This window comes from Pristis pectinata, chromosome 17 (assembly GCF_009764475.1).
Source record: "Pristis pectinata isolate sPriPec2 chromosome 17, sPriPec2.1.pri, whole genome shotgun sequence".
Classification (NCBI taxonomy): domain Eukaryota; kingdom Metazoa; phylum Chordata; class Chondrichthyes; order Rhinopristiformes; family Pristidae; genus Pristis; species Pristis pectinata.
Window position 1 is genome coordinate 44,531,987 of NC_067421.1, and position 18,325 is coordinate 44,550,311.

General features: G+C 43.4%; 1 protein-coding gene across 1 annotated transcript in view; it reads left to right on the forward strand.

Annotated features, from left to right (window-relative positions):
• dnah10 (dynein axonemal heavy chain 10) overlaps positions 1–18,325 on the forward strand; it is a 285,578-nt gene that overhangs the window by 217,189 nt on the left and 50,064 nt on the right. Inside the window, exons 65-68 of the mRNA XM_052032383.1 lie at positions 2,504–2,777; positions 4,187–4,291; positions 13,428–13,582; positions 17,957–18,111. Of these exons, the coding sequence (XP_051888343.1) occupies positions 2,504–2,777; positions 4,187–4,291; positions 13,428–13,582; positions 17,957–18,111 (689 nt within the window). The remainder of the gene's footprint in view (positions 1–2,503; positions 2,778–4,186; positions 4,292–13,427; positions 13,583–17,956; positions 18,112–18,325) is intronic.

The following is an 18,325-nucleotide window of genomic DNA, read 5'->3' on the forward strand; positions in this document are numbered from 1 at the left end:
ATTACAGCGAGCTCACTCATCATTTTATTTAGGTGGCAGCTCAGTCTGTTAGTTCCTCAAATCCCCACGGACCCTACTATTCGTGGTGTATGTCCTAGTCTCCTTAATACCCCCAAAATGCAATAACTCACTTATCTGGATTAAACTCCATCTCTCATTTCTCAGCCCATTTCACTAACACATCCATATCACCCTGTAACCTAAGACTGCCCTCCACGCTACCATCATTTCCACTAATTTTTGTGTCATCTGTGAATATCCTACATCCACATCCAAACCATTCACTTATATTACAAACATCAAGGGTCCCAGCACTGATTCCTGTGGAACACCACCATTTGCAAAACAACCCTCTGCCATCACCCTTGGTCTCTGATTGCCAAGCCAATTTTGGATCCAGTTTGCCACCTTGCCCTGGACCCCATGGGCCGTAACCTTTTGGACCAGTCTCCTATGTGGGACTTAGTCAAAGGTCTTACTGAAGACCATGTAAACGACATCTACTGCACTTTCTTACCTCCTCCAGATTGTTCCAAGATGATCTTCCCTTGACAAAGCTATGCTGGCTGTCTCTAATTAGTCCATGCCTTTCCAAGTGATCATTAATCCTGTCCCTCAGAATTTTTTCCCAATAATACATGACATCCCTACCACTTATGTTGGGCTCACCGGTCTGTAATTGCCAGGCTTTTCCCTGCTGCCCTGCTTGAAAAGGGAACCACATTTGTTGTCCTCCAGTCATCTGGTGCCTCACTTGCGGTCAGTGAAAATTGAAAATTTAAAATTCTCGGCCAGAGCCCCAGCAATCTCTTCCCTTGCCTCCCATAGCAGCCTGGGATAAATCCCATCCAGCCCTGAGGATTTATCTACCTTTAAGCCTTCTGAGGCTTCAAGTTACCTCTATATTTATGGAGATGCACACTAGGCTTTCGTTTCCCCCTTCACTGAATTCTCCAACTACAAAGTCCATTTCCTCCTTGAATACTCATTTAGCTCCATACAGGTATAGGTGAGGTCCTAAATGAATATGTCGCCTTGTCTTGTTGCCCCTTTGCAAATACATTACCTCACAATTTTCCAATTAAGTTCCATTTGCCATTTTTCTTCCCAACTGACCAGACCCTCTGTATCTTTGTGCGTATTAGGTAGGAAGAGAATGGGTGAGCAGAGAACCAGCAGGTCAACTCAGCAAAGAGTAAAGCTTTGATGGCCTTCAACACACCTTATCAAAGCCATTTTCAGAATGGCCCAAGGGGTCTTTAGTTGGAGCTCTCTGGCCCATTTTGTGGATCACTGATACTAGTGAAGCCACAGCAGATTTCCATGTGTTGGTAAAATATGAGGAGAGTTGAAAGTTGACAGAGTTTCCCCTGACCCTCCCTTCCCAAATTTATGCAATTCCATTAGTTCCCCGGCTTGCCATCTGTAGTTTTGTACTGGGTGCTGATGCTGATGTTGGGAATTTCCATGGTGTAGAGATGAGCCGGAATGATCGATGGAAAGTGTCAAACCATTCAACTGCTCCAGTATTTGCAGTGGCATCATTTTGGGGAGTGAAAAGTGGGGAGTCCAGGGAAAATTCTTGGTCAGGTTCTATGGACAGGAACTCATCCAGTTTTCAAATTCAGTACCCTATTCTCCTCGTAGATCAGCAAGTTCACTCGTGCACTGCTGTTTGATTTTAGTGAGTTAAGCTAGTAATAGTTCTGTGCATTCTTGGTGTCCCCCAACTCTTCTATCAGTGTAACTGTAAACTCACAGGATGAATTTCAGAAAACATAATCTGTAGCCAAGATTGAAGTAATAATAGAAAATGCTGGAAACACTCACTGGGCTCTGGGGTGCTGGTCCAATAAGCTACTTATCAGGATAACCACCGAAAGGATGGTCTGAAACTTTTAGATAATTGTTCCATTTACTATGAAGCACAGTCTCCTGTTTGTGTGGCATGTTTATTTTAATGAGTTACTTCAAGAAATGGTTCAAATAAAACTGTCACCTCTATTGGCTGGGGACTGGCCCAATGGACCAATGGGCAGGTGGTCCTGTGGTGATAATGAATCAATAATGAATCAATAATTAGTTTCAGAATGCCCACACCGTAAGGATATCATGGCTGATTACTAGGCAGTGAGTCTTACCTTTTTGTGTCACTGCCAGTATTGATCACAGCTCTGATTTCTCCATGTTCAAATTGCTTGCTAGACAAAGAATAAGTATTGGGTGGTGGAGGTTATCGGAACTTCCACTTAATGAACCAGTTTTGCTGGAGCATGCAGTAATCCATTTAGTTCACTGTTCCTCAGTGCAGTTTCTCCAAATACTTTTCAGCTTCCAAGATTCGTGAGCAACGTGGTCTTGCTCTTGTTGTCTCTACTTTTAAGCTACATTATAAACACATGACTCTAAACAAAGAGTAAACAACAGCAATGTAGAAACAGTGACAGATTATACCATACTATACTAAACCAAACCTTTCATAAATATAAACTCCTATTGGCAGGTGTCGGAAAAGCTAAATCTGGCTGAAAAGACTGCAGTTGATATTGATAAACTGAGAGATGGCTATCGACCAGCTGCCAGACGAGGAGCAATATTGTTTTTTGTCTTGTCGGAGATGGCGCTGGTTAACAATATGTACCAATATTCTTTGGCATCTTTCCTGGAGGTCTTTGACTTATCTCTCCGCAAATCTTTGCCTGACTCTATACTTCAAAAACGACTGAGGAACATCATGAATGCATTGACTCTTAATATGTACAATTATGGCTGCACAGGTTAGTGTTGTAAATGTTGCTACAGCTTTGTCAATCAAAACACAGTGTTAAAATATTAATATTCCTGAAATATATTGAAGATGACCCATTCTGTTAAGTTACAATTGACTGCCTGTTGCATAAATATCGCATGTATCCAGCTTTTAAGGTTGCTGATGTAATTGTGGCTCAATGGTAGCACTTGAGTGCCAGAGTTAAAATGTTGACAGTTCAAGTCCCACTCTAGAAACCTAAGAACAGGAATCTAGGCTGACCTCCACTGCAGTGATGAGGGAGTTATGGGATAAGGTTTTGGGTGAAATGTTAAACCAGGTCCTTGTCTGCCCACTCGGGTAGATGTGAACAATGCCATGGCACTGTTTGAAGAAAGAGCAGGGAGCTCTCCCCAGTGAACTGGGTGATATTCATCCATCAATCAACATCACTAACAATAGACTTTGATTGAGTTTCTCGAAGAGGTGACCAAGGGGATTGACAAGGGCAGGGCAATAGGTCTACATGGACTTTAGCAAGGCTGTTGGCAAGGTCCCACATGGTAGGTTGGTCCAGAAGGTGAGATCACATGGAATCCAGGGTGAGCTTGGTGGAAGAAGGCAGAGGGTGGTAGTGGAGTGTTGCTTTTCAGATTGGTGGCCTGTGACCAGTGGTGTGCCACAGGGATTGGTGCTGGATCTACTGTTGTTTGTTGTCTATATTAATGATTTGGTAATTGGTTTGTCATTGTCACATGTACCAAGATACAGTAGAAAGCTTTCGTTTGCATGCCTTCCAGACAGATCATCACATACATAAGTACATCAAGGTAGTACAAAAGGAAAACAATAACAGAATGCAGAATATAGTTACAATTGCAGAGAAAATGTAGTGCAGGTTGACAATAAAGTGCAAGGGCCATAATGAGGTTGACTGAGAGATCAAGAGTTCATCTTTATTGTACAAGAGGTCCATTCAAGAGTCTTATAACTGCTGGATAGAAGCTGTCCTTGAGTCTGTTGGTACGAGCTCTGAGGCTTTTGTATCTTCTGCCCGATGGAAGGGGATAGAAGAGAGAATGACTTGGGTTGGTGGGGTCTTTGATTATGTTGGCTGATGAAGGAAATGTATTGGAATAAACTTATTAGCCAGGAGACTAACTCTGAAAACTGCTCATAATTCAATGTTTATTGGCATCAGTGGTCTATCTCACTTGGCAAGGCCATAGACAGTCAGCAATGTCACGTTGATTGGGGAGGATGGGGTTAAGGCAGATTCTGGATTACAGTGGAGGTGTATCAGTCCACCCCGATCCTCTTTAGCTGACCATGGATTATTTGGTGTTAACTCTCAGCTGAAAGGTGATTACCTTCTGCAGAACTGACATTCTTCGCCTTACTGATTACATTAATTTAACATTTCCCTTGTCCCTCTAGGTTTGTTTGAAAAGCACAAGTTGCTTTTCTCATTCAATATGACGATAAAGCTCGAGCAGGCAAAACAGAAGATCCCTCAGGAAGAGCTGGAATTTTTCCTGAAAGGTACGTTTCCCGGCAGGAGCTGTGTGTGTATCCAAGGGCCAAGGAGTTCAATTTTAAATGTCTTTTTGGTAGAAAGTAAATGAATTATGTATCATCCACAAATCAACTACATATACTAACAAAATAATAAAGAAAAAGCTGAACTTTGGGTTCAAACATTTCTCTACTTGCTCCAGATCTTGAATACTTCTTCCAACATTTTCAATGCCTGTTTTCTTTATTCTACAAGTCCTCAAATAAACCTCCAAACTAAAATCTTTCAACCATCTGCTCCCCCAAAGACTTACTCCTTAGTATTCCCAATTTCTTCAAAACCTACTGTCTTTATTTCCATCCTAGCCAGACACTGTGCGGGATAGTGGTAATTGGTTTATTATTGTCACATGTACCGAGATACAGTGAAAAGCTTTTGGTGAGCCATCAGTCTGTGGCTCGGTACTCTGAATCGCCAGGTAGGGCAGCCCAACTTGCAGCCACTTCACACAGCAGCAGCTCTCTTTTGAATTGGGGATTAGGCAGTGGTATGTGAAAAATAGTGCAGTGTACTGACTGAATGGTACTGCAATGTTAGTCATCGTTATCAAGAGGAAACAGGATTAGGATTGGAGATTTAACTTCTGAATGTGATCTGTTTCAAACATCAGATTCAGTCATTTTGATTGAGTGATAAATATTATCTTCTGTTCAACAGTCCAACCAAAGGGTCACTGACCTGTTTCTCTGCCCACAGATGCTGCCTGACTTGTTATTTCCAGCATTTTCTGTTTTTGTTTCAGATTTCCTCTGTCTTTATATCTGATTCACTGCTAACAGAAATTTTATGTCTTTAGACCTTAATATTTGGAATATTTGATAACGTTTAGATCTGTGTAAATTATGCTCATAAATAATGTAATTAAATATAAAAATTGGATCAATAGTTGCTGTTAATGGATGCTCTTGTTTCACGGAAAATGTTGATGTAAGTATATTAATTGTTCCAGTGGGCAGCAAGTCTGAGGGTGACTCAACTTAGCTGCTCTATAAAAAGTCTTCTGAAAACTGTAAATATTTTATGCCACATCCATCCAGTAACCATTGAGTATACGTGACAGACCCCTGTTGCTCAAGCATAGTCAGGTTTGCTAGTGATTATCTGAAGTACTTGTGACTTTATTCTCTCCAGCACTTTTGTAGCATGCAGGCTCTCTCCAGATATTGTAACTCTGCAAAACATTTCTTCCTCAAGCCCTATTCAAACCAAGCCAGATCTGACATACCACATAGGCAGAACTTAACCTCTTTCTGCAATAATCCATGCTATGTTTTGCACCAACTTCATTATTGATATGTTCAAATGAGAGCTAGATCAGTAAAGGTTTGTTAGGCTTGATGTAACTATTACGGCTATGTAAGCAAGGAATCATAGAGAGCAGATGTGTGGGAAATGGAGGAGATGGTGAGGGCTCCATCAAGTACAGCAGAGGGAAGATGCAAGACATTTCAGAAGTCCTAGAGGTTCTCAATGAGTACTTCTCTTCAGTATTCACGAAAGAGAGGGACCTTGATGAGGCTGAGGACAGTGTTGGTAAGGTTAATGTTCTGGAGCATGTAGATATCAAGAGAGAGGATGTGTTGGAGTTGTTAGAAAATATTAGGACATATAAGTCCCTGGGGCCTGACGGAATATTCCCCAGGCTGCTCTGTGAGGCGAGGGAGGAGATTGCTGAGCCGTTGGCTAGAATCTTTGAGTCCTCTTTGACCACGGGAATGGTACCGGAGGATTGGAAGGTGGCAAATGTTGTCCCCTTATTCAAAAAAGGTATTAGCAATAGTCCAGGGAATTACAGACCAGTGAGCCTGGTGGTGGGCAAGCTGTTGGAAAGGTTTCTTAGGATCTATGAGCATTTAGAGAATCATGGACTGATTAGGGACAGCCAGCATGGCTTTGTGAAGGGAAGATCATGTCTCACAAGCCTGATAGGGTTCTTTGAGGAGGTGACCAGGAAGATTGATGAGGGTAGTGCAGTAGATGTGGTCTACATGGATTTTAGTAAGGCGTTCGACAAAGTTCCACATGGTAGGTTTCTTCAGAAGGTCGGGGGGAATGGGATCCAGGGGAGCTTGGCTGTGTGGATTCAGAATTGGCTTGCCTATAGAAAGCAAAGGGTTGTGGTGGAGGGAGTGCATTTGGATTAGAGGGCTGTGACTAATGGTGTCCCACAGGGATCGGTTCTGGGACCTCTACTTTTCGTGATATTTATTAATGACTTGGATGAGGGGGTGGAAGGGTGGGTTAGCAAGTTTGAAGAAGATACAAAGATCGATGGTGTTGTGGATAGTGTGGAGGGCTGTCGGAGCTTGCAGAGGGATATTGATAGGACGCAGAGCTGGGCTGAGAAGTGGCAGATGGAGTTCAATCCTGAGAAGTGTGAGGTGGTACACTTTGGAAGGACAAACTCCAAGGCGGAGTACAAGGTAAATGGCAGGATACTGGGTAGTGTAGAGGAGCAGAAGGATCTGAGGGTTCATATCCACAGATCACTGAAAGTTGCCTCACAGGTGGATAGGATGGTTAAGAACGCTTATGGGATGTTGGCTTTCATAAGTCATGGGATCGAGTTTAAGAGCCGTGAGGTAATGATGCAACTCTACAAAACTCTGGTTAGACCACACTTGAAGTACTGTGCTCAGTTCTGGTTGCCTCATTATAAGAAGGATGTGGAAGCGTTCGAAAGAGTGCAGAGGAGATTTACCAGGATGTTGCCTGGATTGGAGAGTATGGATTATAAGGAGAGACTATGGGAGCTAGGTCTTTACTCTTTGGAGAGAAGGAGGATGAGGGGAGACATGATAGAGGTATACAAAATATTAAGAGGAATAGATAGAGTGGACAAGCAGTGCCTCTTTCCCAGGGCGCCGATGCTCAGTACAAGAGGGCATGGCTTTAAGGTAATGGGTGGGAAGTTCAAGGGAGATATCAGAGGGAGGTTTTTCACCCAGAGAGTGGTTGGTGCATGCAATGCGCTGCCTGGGGCGGTGGTGGAGGCTGATATGTTGGTCAAGTTCAAGAGATTGTTAGATAAGCATATGGAGGAATTTAAAATAGGGGGATATGTGGGAGAAGGGGTTAGATAGACTTAGACGTGGATTAAAGGTCAGCACAACATGGTGGGCTGAAGGGCCTATATTGTGCTGTATTGTTCTGTGGTTTCTATGGAAAGCATCATTTTGACAGCAGATGCTGCTGAGACAGAGAAACTGAGTGAAAAGGATAGTGTCCTCACAAGAAACAGGGTGGGAGGAGGTGTAGTCAAGGGAGATGTGAGAATCTGTAGGTTTATAGTTAATATTGGTGAATAGTTTATTTCCTGAGATGGAGGTAGATCCAGAAAAGGAAAAGAAGTGTCAGAAGTAGTCCATGTGGATTTGAGGGCAGTATGGAAGTTGTTGGCAAAGGTGATGAAATTGACAAGTTCTGCAAGGGTGCAGGAGGCAGCACCAATGCAGTCATCGATGTAACAGGAAAAGAGTTGGGGAGTGGTGCCGGGGAAGGTTTGGAACAAGGACTGTTCCACATAATCTACTAAAGGACAGGCATAGCTCATGGCTACACCTTTTATTTGCAGAACGTGGGATGAATCGAAAGAAAAGCTGTTGTGGGACTCCATTGGCCCTTTCATCCCTTCTCACCCATCTCTCCACGTCGCTGGTACTTTGCTCTTCAACCATAGCAGGTGTAACTCTTGTCCCTACACCTCCTCCCTAACCAGTGTCCAGGACCTTATCAATGAGGCAGAGATTCACGTGCACCTCCTCCAACCTGGTTCACTGCATTCCGTGCTCATGATGTGGCCTCCTCTACATTGGCAAGTCCAAGCGTCAACTAGGTGACCATTCTGAAGAACACCTGCACTCTGTCCACAACAGCCACCTTGAGCTTCCAATTGCATGTCCCCTTTCCATTCCCACACCATCCTCGGCCTTCTCCCCAGCCACTTATTCCACTTGGGGATTCTGCAACCCAATGGTATGAACACTGAGTTTTCCAATTTCAGGTAACCCACTCGCTCTGTGTTCCTTTCAAACTCCCACCGCTCCATCCAAGTTCTCTCTCCCTTTGTTCACCCTTTCCATCCAACCCTCCCTCGTTACCTAGACATCACCCTACCTGGTTCTATCTGTCCATCACCCACATACCTATCTACCTGTGTTTCTGCTCCCTTTGTTCATCTTTCCTATCCCTCCCCCGCCCCCCAACGTGACTCCATCTGTCCATCATCTCCCCTTTGTTTGGTTCCACCTATCATCTACCAGCCCCCGTCTCACCCCTCCCTCTCACCTCCATATACCGGCTATCTTCCCTCTACACTCCAGTCCTGATGCAGTGTCTCGACCCAAAAGGTCGACCATCCCTTTGCCTTCACAGATGCGCTTGAGCTGCTGAGTTCTTCCATCAGTTTATTTTTTGCTCTTTGTTCAGTCTCCTCTTGTGTGCTAACTTTCCCTGAGTTAGTTAGCACACAAGAGGAGACTGTTGCTGGATCTGGCTACAGCAACAAAACTGCCGAGCTTGCAGTAAATCTGGGTGAGCAACATGACTATAATGTGATATGGTTTAAGGTCCAAATAGAAAGGGAAATAATACCAAATCAAGGGCACCAGATTGTATTTCAGAAAGGTTGGGAGTGAGGTGGAGGGTGAAATTGGCATGGATTATTGATCAACAATGAAATATTTTTCAAAGAGCTTGCAAAGTTGCAGAAAATATATACCATTTTAAAAAAAAGTTTCAAGCTGTGGATTTTCAGAACAGTAATTAGGAAAGTAAGGGAAAGTTGCAAAAAGGGCCAAGCAAAATAAAGGAGTATAATGTGAGAATCCCTAGAAGTATTAGAGGAGAATACCTGCAAGTGTATCAGAAAGTAGAAATGCTTTTTGTGAGGTGGGTCTCTGGGAGGCAAAGGATACAGAAGAATAAGTTTTCATGCTTTATTTCCAGGAGTTGAACCGTAGAGGAGGAGTTGGAGGTAGTGGAGGAGGTGGTGGTGGTGGTGGTGGTGGAGGAGGAGGAGGAGGAAACTGTGTTCCAATGTTGAAGCCATGGATTTCAGCAGTAGAGCATGAACTTGGTGATGGTGCAGGAGCAAGAGTTTTCCGCAAGTCAAAGGGGATGTAAAAGGGGAGGTGGGATTGCACTGTTAGTCAAAGGTTGCGTTACTTCAGAATTGAGGGAGGATATCCTAGAAGGCTCCTCAAGTGATCTCTATATGGGTAGAGATGAGGAACAAAAACAGTGTTGTCACTTTTACAGACCAACTAATAGTCAACAGTTAACGGGAGACAGAAGAACAGATATGTAAGCAGATACCAGACAAATGTGGTAAAAATAGGGCCTATAGTGCTAGGGGATTAAATTTCCCAAATATTAACTGGGATTGCGTAAGTGTAAAAGGCTCAAAGGAGGTGAAATTTTTGAGGTGTGTCCAGGAGAGCTTTCTGACACAGTATGTAGACAGACCAAAGGGAAGGAGCATTACTGGTCCTTATCTTGGGGAACATAGCCAATTAAGTGGAGGGAGTCAGTGGGGAAGCATTTTGGAGATAATGATCATAACTGTATATTTTAAAACGATTATGGAAAAAGATGGGAATGGATTAGTAATAAAGGTCTTAAATTGGCAGAAGGCCAATTACATTAAAATAAGACAGGACCTGGCAAAGGTAGATTGGGAGCATCTCGTGGTAGATAAGTCTATCTGCACAGTGGGAAACATTCAAAGGAGTAATAACGAGAGTTCAGGACCCACATGTTCCTGCAAGGGTGAAAGAAGAAGGTAACAAGTACAGGGAACCCTGGATGTCGAGGGATATCGAGTGCTGAATAAATAGAAAAAAAGGAAACACATGACAGGTACAGGGAGTGGGGGAGGCCTGTCAAGAGTATGAAAAACATAGGAGGGCAAAGAAGGTTCAAAGTTGAGTTTATTGTCATATGCACAAGTACATGTGTGCACAGGTGCAATGGAAAACTTGCAGCAGCATCACAGGCACAGAGCATCATATAAGCAGCACTCACAAGAAAAACATAAACATATTATACACAATTTTTACAAGAAAAAACACAGTTAGAACAAAAAATAGTCCAAATTAGTGCAAAGTGATCAAAGTGGTAATAGAATTTCTAAACTGTAGTGATTAGGATTTTGCCGGTTGGTTCGGAACCAAATGGTTGAAGGAAGTGGTTGTTATATCAGTGGCAGACAGGATTAAAGTAAATTCAAAGACATAACCAAGGGAAGTGTAGGTTCCATTAGAGACATAAGATAAGATTTCTTTATTAGTCACATGTACATCGAAACACACAATGAAATGCATCTTTGTGTAGAGTGTTCTGGGGGCAGCCCGCAAGTGTCACCACGCTTCTGGCGCCAACATAGCTTGCCCACAACTTCCTAACCTGTACATCTTTGGAATGTGGGAGGAAACCGGAGCACCCGGAGGGGTAATCTGTGTGTGGATTCAGAAGGTCTAGGTGAGGTCCTAAATGAATATTTTTCATCAGTACTCACAAAGGAAACAGACTTTGTACTTGGAGAATTCAGTGAAGGGGAAGGCGCTCTTCATAAGTAAAGAAGAGGAACTTGATGCCTTAGTGGGGTTAAAGCTGGGGAAGTCTCCATGTCCAGATGGAATTTATCCCAGGCTGCTTGGGGAGGCAAGGGAAGAGATTGCTGGGACTCTGGCTGAGATTTTTAAATCTTCACTGGCCACAAGTGAGATTCCAGATAGCAAATGTGGTCTATCTTTTCAAAAATAGCTACAGGAAAAAGCCTGGTTATCACAGACCTGTAATAGAGAAGTTATTGAAAAAAACATCTGAGGGACAGGATTAATGATCACTTGGAAAGGCTGAGACTAATCCGAGATGGCCAGCATGGCATTGTCTATGGCAGATCTTGTCTGAACAATCTGATTGAATTTCTTCAGGAGGTAACAAAGTGTATTGATGAGGGCAGTGCAGTAGATGTGGTTTACATGAACTTTGGTAAGGCCTTCAATGAGGTCCCACCTGGGAGGTTGTCCCAAAAGGTTAGGGCCCATTGGATCTGGGGTGAGTGAGCAAACTGGATCCAAAATTGGCTAGGTGATAGGAGACAGAAGGTGATGGTCAAGGGTTGTTTTTGTGATTGGTTGCCTGTGACTCGTGATGTTCCACAGCAATTGGTGTTGAGATCCTTGCTGTTTGTAATATACTTGAATGATTTGGATGTGGACGCAGGTAGCATGATCAATAAATTCACATATGACATGGAAATTGGTGAAGTTGTTGACGATATGGAGGGTAGTCTTAGGCTACAGGGTAATATGGATGTGTTGGTGAAATTGGCTGAGAAATGGCAGATAGAGTTTAATGCAGATAAATGTGAGATCATACATTTTGGGAGCACTAATGAGGCTAGGACATATGTGAATGATAGGGTTCTTGGGAGCACTGAGCAACAGAGAGACCTCCGTGTGCAAGTCCAAAGATCCAAGGTGGCAGCTCAGGACAATTCCACCCTAACCATCTAGCCTGTCTATGCTCTCATAATTCAGGCCTCCCCTCAGCCTCGAATACTCCGGAGAAAAGAATCCAAATTTGTCCAACTCCTCCCATTGCTAATATTCTGTAATCCAGATAATGTCCTGGTGAACCTCTTCTGCACCCTCTCAAATATAATACGGTGACCAGAACTGCACACAATACTCCAAATGTAGCCTAACCAAAATTTTACACGGCTGTAACGTGACTTCCCGACTTTCATACTCAACACCCTGACCAATGAAGGCAAGTATGCCCTACACTTTCTTTACCAGCCTGTCTACTTGTGTTTCTACTTTCAGGGACCTTGCACCCCAAGATTCCTCTGTGCAGGGAGGAAGATACAAGGGGGATGTTAGGGGTAAGTTTTTTTACACAGAGTGGTGGGTGCATGGAACGCACTTCCCGCAGAGGTTGTGGGTCAGATAAATTAGGGACATTTATGAGACTCTTAGCTAAACATATGAATGATAGAGATATGGGGGGGGCGATGTGGGAGGGAAGGGTTAGATAGATCTTAGAGCAGGATGAAATGTCAGCACAACATCGTGGGCCGAAGGACCTGTACTGTGCTGTAGTGTTCTAGCTATTAAACATCCAAAGCTCCTAAGGGTCCTGTCATTTACTGTATACTTTCCTTGTACATTTGACCTCATAAAGTGCAATACCTCACACTTATCCGGATAAACTCCGTCCACCATTTCTCTGTCCATATTTCCAACTGGTCTATATCCTGCTGAATAATTTTACAACCTTGCTCACTTTCCACAACTCTACCAATTGCTTTTGTGTTTGAACTTTTTTTGCTTTTTAAAATATTTTAATTATTTCTGATTTCTAGTACTTTTTGAACTTTTCTGCATGTCGGGGATATATTTATCTCAGTGCTGTTTGGGTACAAATGATCTGCTGCATTTACCTACCGATAGTGGTAATTTACTGACTGTAAAGAATGTGAAAAGCATTATCGATACGCATTCTTTCAAACCATTAAAACCATTGATGATGGTTTGATATTACTCTCTGTAGTATTCTTTCAATGTTACAGACAGAATCATCCATATTTCTTCAGAAACTTTCAAGCACTTCTTCTACCAAACATACATTCAAATGGCAGGTCATCGATCTGAAACATGAATTCTGTTTCTTTCTCTGCAAGCCCTACCTGAGTGGCTGAGTATTTCTAGCTGTTTCCCTTTTTGTTTCAGATATTCTGATGGCATTGATTCACTTGCAACAGAGAATTTGGCAGCAAGTGGTTGGATGAAATTGTCCCCATTAGCCTGGGTTAAAACTTTATTAAAACTTTTTTTATACAGCATGGTAACAGGCCCTTCTGGCCCAACGAGTCTGAGCTGCCCATTTAAACCCATGTTAACCTACCTGTATGTCTTTGGAATGTGGAAGGAAACCGGAGCACACCCAGAGGAAACCCATGCAGACACTGGGAGTACATACAAACTCCTTGCAGATGCTGGCGCTGTCATAGCATCGCGCTAACCACTATTCCTGGTGATATAATAGATTGGCACTGACATCAGCCTACACTTAGCTTGACTCTGCTTTTCACAGGAAACATATCTTTAGAGAAAAGCAAGCGGGCAAAGCCATGCCATTGGATCCCGGATCAAGGCTGGGAGGATATTGTTCATCTCGCACAGACATTTCCCGAGCTGTTTGCATCACTTCCAGATGATTTGCAATTGAATAAGGAGGTCTGGAAAAATGTAAGTATTAGCTCACTCCAATAAATACCATTTCCAAAACTAGAGACTGGGACAGACTTGCACATAGCGAAATCAAGAAGATGTCAGAGGTTGTAGGTCAACAATCCACGGATGGAGTTGAGGCACAGATCAGCCATGAGCCCTCTGAATGGCGGGTATTGGCTAAAGGACTCACTGACCTACCGGCTTATGAGAAACGTTGTGAAATTCAGTGATCAACAGAGCTGAGAACAGAAACCAGGCGTGATCAAGGGGCATCAAAAGCCATTGCTGTAATTCTTCCCTGAATAAGATCTGCTGACCCCATGGGCTGGAAAAGTTAGAATTCTGGCAGCATTTTATTCCTGAATTACTGTGTTGGTGCTGCAGCAACTTGTGTGACCGATATTACGTATTGTGGATGTGGTCCTTCATTCAGAGTAGCAGGGATAAGCAAGTTTATTACATCGGTGGTAGGGAAACTACTGGTAAACTCCTGAGGGGCAGGATTAATCTACACTTGGAAAGGCAGAAGTTGATCAGCGAGAGACCACGTGGCTTTGTTGATGGCAGGGTCTGTCTAACTAATTTGATTGTTTATTGAAGAAGTAACAAAATATGTTGATGAGGGCAGTGAAGTTGATGTAGTTAGGATAAGATTAACATGTCTTTGTTAGTCACATGTACATCGAAACACACAGTGAAATACATCTTTTGTGTAGAGTGTTCTGGGGGCAGCCCATAAGTATCACCAAGTTTCTGGTGCCAACATGGCATGCCCACGACTTCCTAACCCCTACGTCTTTGCAATGTGGGAGGAAACCAGAGCACCCAGAGGAGATCCACGCAGACATGGGGAGAACGTACAAACTCCTTACAGACAGTGGCCAGAATTGAACCTGGGTTGCTGGTGCTGTAATAGTGTTACGCTAACAGCTACACTACCGTGTCTGCCATATGGATCACATGGATTTCAGTAAAACCTTTGACAAAGTCCCATGTGGAAGACTGTTCTAAAAGGTTAGAGCCCATGGGATCCATGGCAAGTTGGCAAATTGGATCCAAAGTTGTCTTGGTAATAAAAGACAGAGGGTGATGGTGGAGAGTTGCTGTTTTGATTGGAAGTCTGTGACCAGTGGTGCACAACAGGGATCTGTGCTGGGGCACTTGCTGATTTGGATATGAATGTAGGAGATATGATTAGGAAGTTTGCAGATGACATGAAAATTGGTGGTGTTAATAGAGAGGATAATCGCCTTGGATCCCATGTGCCTTGACCTTCTGGACCAGCTTACTATGGACCTTGTCAAATGCCTAACTAAAGTCCATATAGAGGTCTATTGGCCTGCCTTCATCAATCTTCTTAGTAACCTCCTAAAAAATCTCAATCAAATTAGTGAGGCAGGATTTCCCCTGGACAAATCCATGCTGCCTATCCCTAATTAGTCCCTGCATTTCTAAATATACCTTACAACTTTCTCTGATTTCCCTACCACTGACATTAGACCTACTGGCCTGTCGACAGTCCAAGATAATCCCTGGTCTGAGGACTTGATCTTCAAGCACGCAGAATCAACCAAAGGCTGTGCGGATGAACTGAAGATGAGGGAGAATTTCTTTTTTGATGTTTGAGAGGTGGATTCTGAGATGTTTGAAATGGTGCATGTGTTCCACAGTCTTACCACGAACTTTTATTGTCAGAGTGTGATCTTATGTAGCAGGGCCCGATTAGTGGGGTCCAAGGTCAATTCTCTCTTATGATTCTGAAGGAGTCCACGATAGCTTGGAGCTCGGCTTCTGGATACATACATATGCAAGCATCACCTGCTTACTGCAGCTTGACTACTGATGGTTGGTTCTGGAGTGGAGCCAATGTAGGTTACATAGTTTCCCATTAGTTCTGAAGATTAACATTCCCACAGGAAGTTTGTTGGAGATAAGGTGCAATGTTGTGGCAAGAAAGATTAAAAGAAAAGTCGAGGCCATGACTTGGCCTTGTTTGACAGAGGAATAAGACCTTAAGATATAGGAGCAGAATTAGACCATTCAGCCCATTGACTGCTCCACCATTCATTCATGGCTGATTTTTTTTAAACTCCATTCTCCTGCCTTCTCCCCGTAACCCTTAACCCCCTTACCAATCAAGAACGACCTATCTCTGCCTTAGATACACCCAATGACTTGGCCTCCACAGCACTCTGTGGCAATGAATTTCACAGATTTACCACTCTCTGACTGAAGAAATTCCTCCTTATCTCAGTTCTAAAGTGCCCTCAGATCCTAGGCTCTCCTACTGGTGGAAACATCCTCTCGATGTCCACTCACTCTACCCAGTCCTTTCAGTATTCAGTAGGTTTCAATGAGATCCTCCTCATCCTTCTGAACTCCATCGAGTACAGGCCCATGCACTGAGTTAGCCTCTGTTTATAGACCCCTTGGTTAGAATCCTGGGTTATATGTCATCATGAAGCAAACATAAGATGGAGACAAATTTCTGTGAGTGGCTGAACTTGAGGGAGGTGCTCCACAGTCCTTCCTGGTTGACGGTCAAAGGCATTAGTGGGGTTGATAAAGTTGATGAATTTCCCTGTGACAACAGCAGGGAGACTCCCCTATAGTTACCACAGTCTCATTTCTTGAAAATGGTTACCGTTCCAACATCTCTTGAGGGCCCCTGATGTATCCTCTTCTTCCCAGATGTGGATGATGAGATTGTGGATTTGTGACTGAAACTCTTTACTGCTGCATCTTAGAACTACATCAGAGATATTATCTGCTCCTGAGGCCTTGCCTTTCATTTGAGGTGTGGCTTTTTCAAGGACATGTCAGTCAGGAATGGTGGTGAACTTGGCCCAGAGAGGCTGCTGTGGGATGGAGTCAAGAGCACTCAAGTTAAGGACAATCATAATTGAGGAGGTCTTTGATGTGTTCGTTCTAGTGGGTGTCAACTGACTCTCTGTCCTTGATAAGTTCATTTTGTATTTTTGGCCCTCAGTTGAGGGGGGAATTGCATGTTTGGGCTGTAGATGACCTTGAGTTGCTGTACTTCTTAACCTTTCCACCCACCACCTGTTCTTTAGGTCCTGAGTTTGCTGCTGGACCTCAGACTTCAGGTGCCTGTAGAACAGTTTTTTGTCCCCTGAGGAATGATGGAGCTTCCAGTCCAGGAGCGCTTTATGTTTGCTGAGTCTTGATATTGGTAATGCAGCAAAATCTTTAGGATGTGTAAAAGAGTAACATTTTTCCCCTTTATAAGCAGCATGTCTCAGGGAATATGTTATAAGCAAATATGTAATTGTGAACTAAAATCAAAACAGAACATGCTGAGAATACTCAGTAGGTCAGACAGCATCTGTGGAGGGAGAAAAGCAGAGTTAACATTTTGGGTCAAAGACCCTCTGTAAAACCTGCAAAAGTAACTATGTTTGTCTTTCCACAGACACTGTCTGATCTACTGGGCGTTCCCAGCATTTTCTGCTTTTATTTCAGACTTCCAGCAGGTGCTGCTGTTGAATTTTCAATTCATGTAATTGTGCAAATTCCTTTCAGCATGTATAGTTTTGTGATGAAGTCCATTGCTTGGAATTTGATGCCTGGTTGATAGAGCTGAATCCACTATGTAGTAGCATCAGCTTCAATGGAACTGAATTTCAGAGGCAGAGCAGAACATACTGCAACTAATCAGGAGTACGTTTAGTGCTGTCAACCGGGGACAGATTTCCCAGCACGTGTTGGATTGCTGAGGTGTGGCTTGTGGCTTGAATATGTAACCAGGTGGAGGAGTCACTGGACAGTGGGGCTGCCTTGGACACCCCACAAAGTTCACCTAAGTATTGAGATCATGATAACCAGGGACAAAAGAATGCACATTTTTATTAGTTTATAATTTTTCTAAATCAGCAACAATTTTCAATTATGCACATTTTTCCTCATGGGAGAGAATTCTGGCAATTTTCCAGCTACTGGTGGAAGGGAATTTAAAGGGAGAAGGCAAAAGAGTCCATGGAGGACCATTTATGCCAGGCTGATGATCCGATGGAAATATGTGTGGGTGAAGGCACCCAACTCTCCCTTTGGGAGTGACAACTGGTGTGGATGGGCACTGACCTCCCCCCCCCCCCAGGGTGTGGATGGGCACTGATCTGCCCCCCCCCCCCCCCCCCCCAGGGTGAATGCAATTGCTGGAACCATCAGTAACCAGTGGAGGGTAGGGACTGTACTGAACAATTCAACAGTATTGAATTAGATAAATAACATATTTATCATTCTAGTGTTAAAATAGTTGAATTCATTATCAAATCTAAGTAAATGGTTTGGATGTTAACACTTCACATCTACGTACACGCATGCATATACCTGCATACTATGTCTGAACGGCTATACTGTCTCCTCCAGTGGTATGACCTTGATGCACCTGAACAAGTGGAATTCCCTCTCCACTACAAGGATACCTTGAACAGTTTCCAGAAGCTGCTGTTGCTGCGCTGTTTCCGTGTGGATCGTGTTTACCGGGCGGTGATGGACTACATCACTGTCACCATAGGGGAGAAGTAAGTGTCTGAGTGCTGTGGGGAGCAATGCTCCAGGTGTGGTGAGTGCTGGGCCAGAGGAATGGGTCACCTTTCTGTGTACTAGTGAAGGTCCTTGCCCCTCTACATAAACACAACTTTCTATGATACAATCTAAGCCTTTCTGCATATTCCTGGATTCACAAATTTACATCCATACAAAGGGAGGAGCCATTTGCTAATTCACAGTATTTCT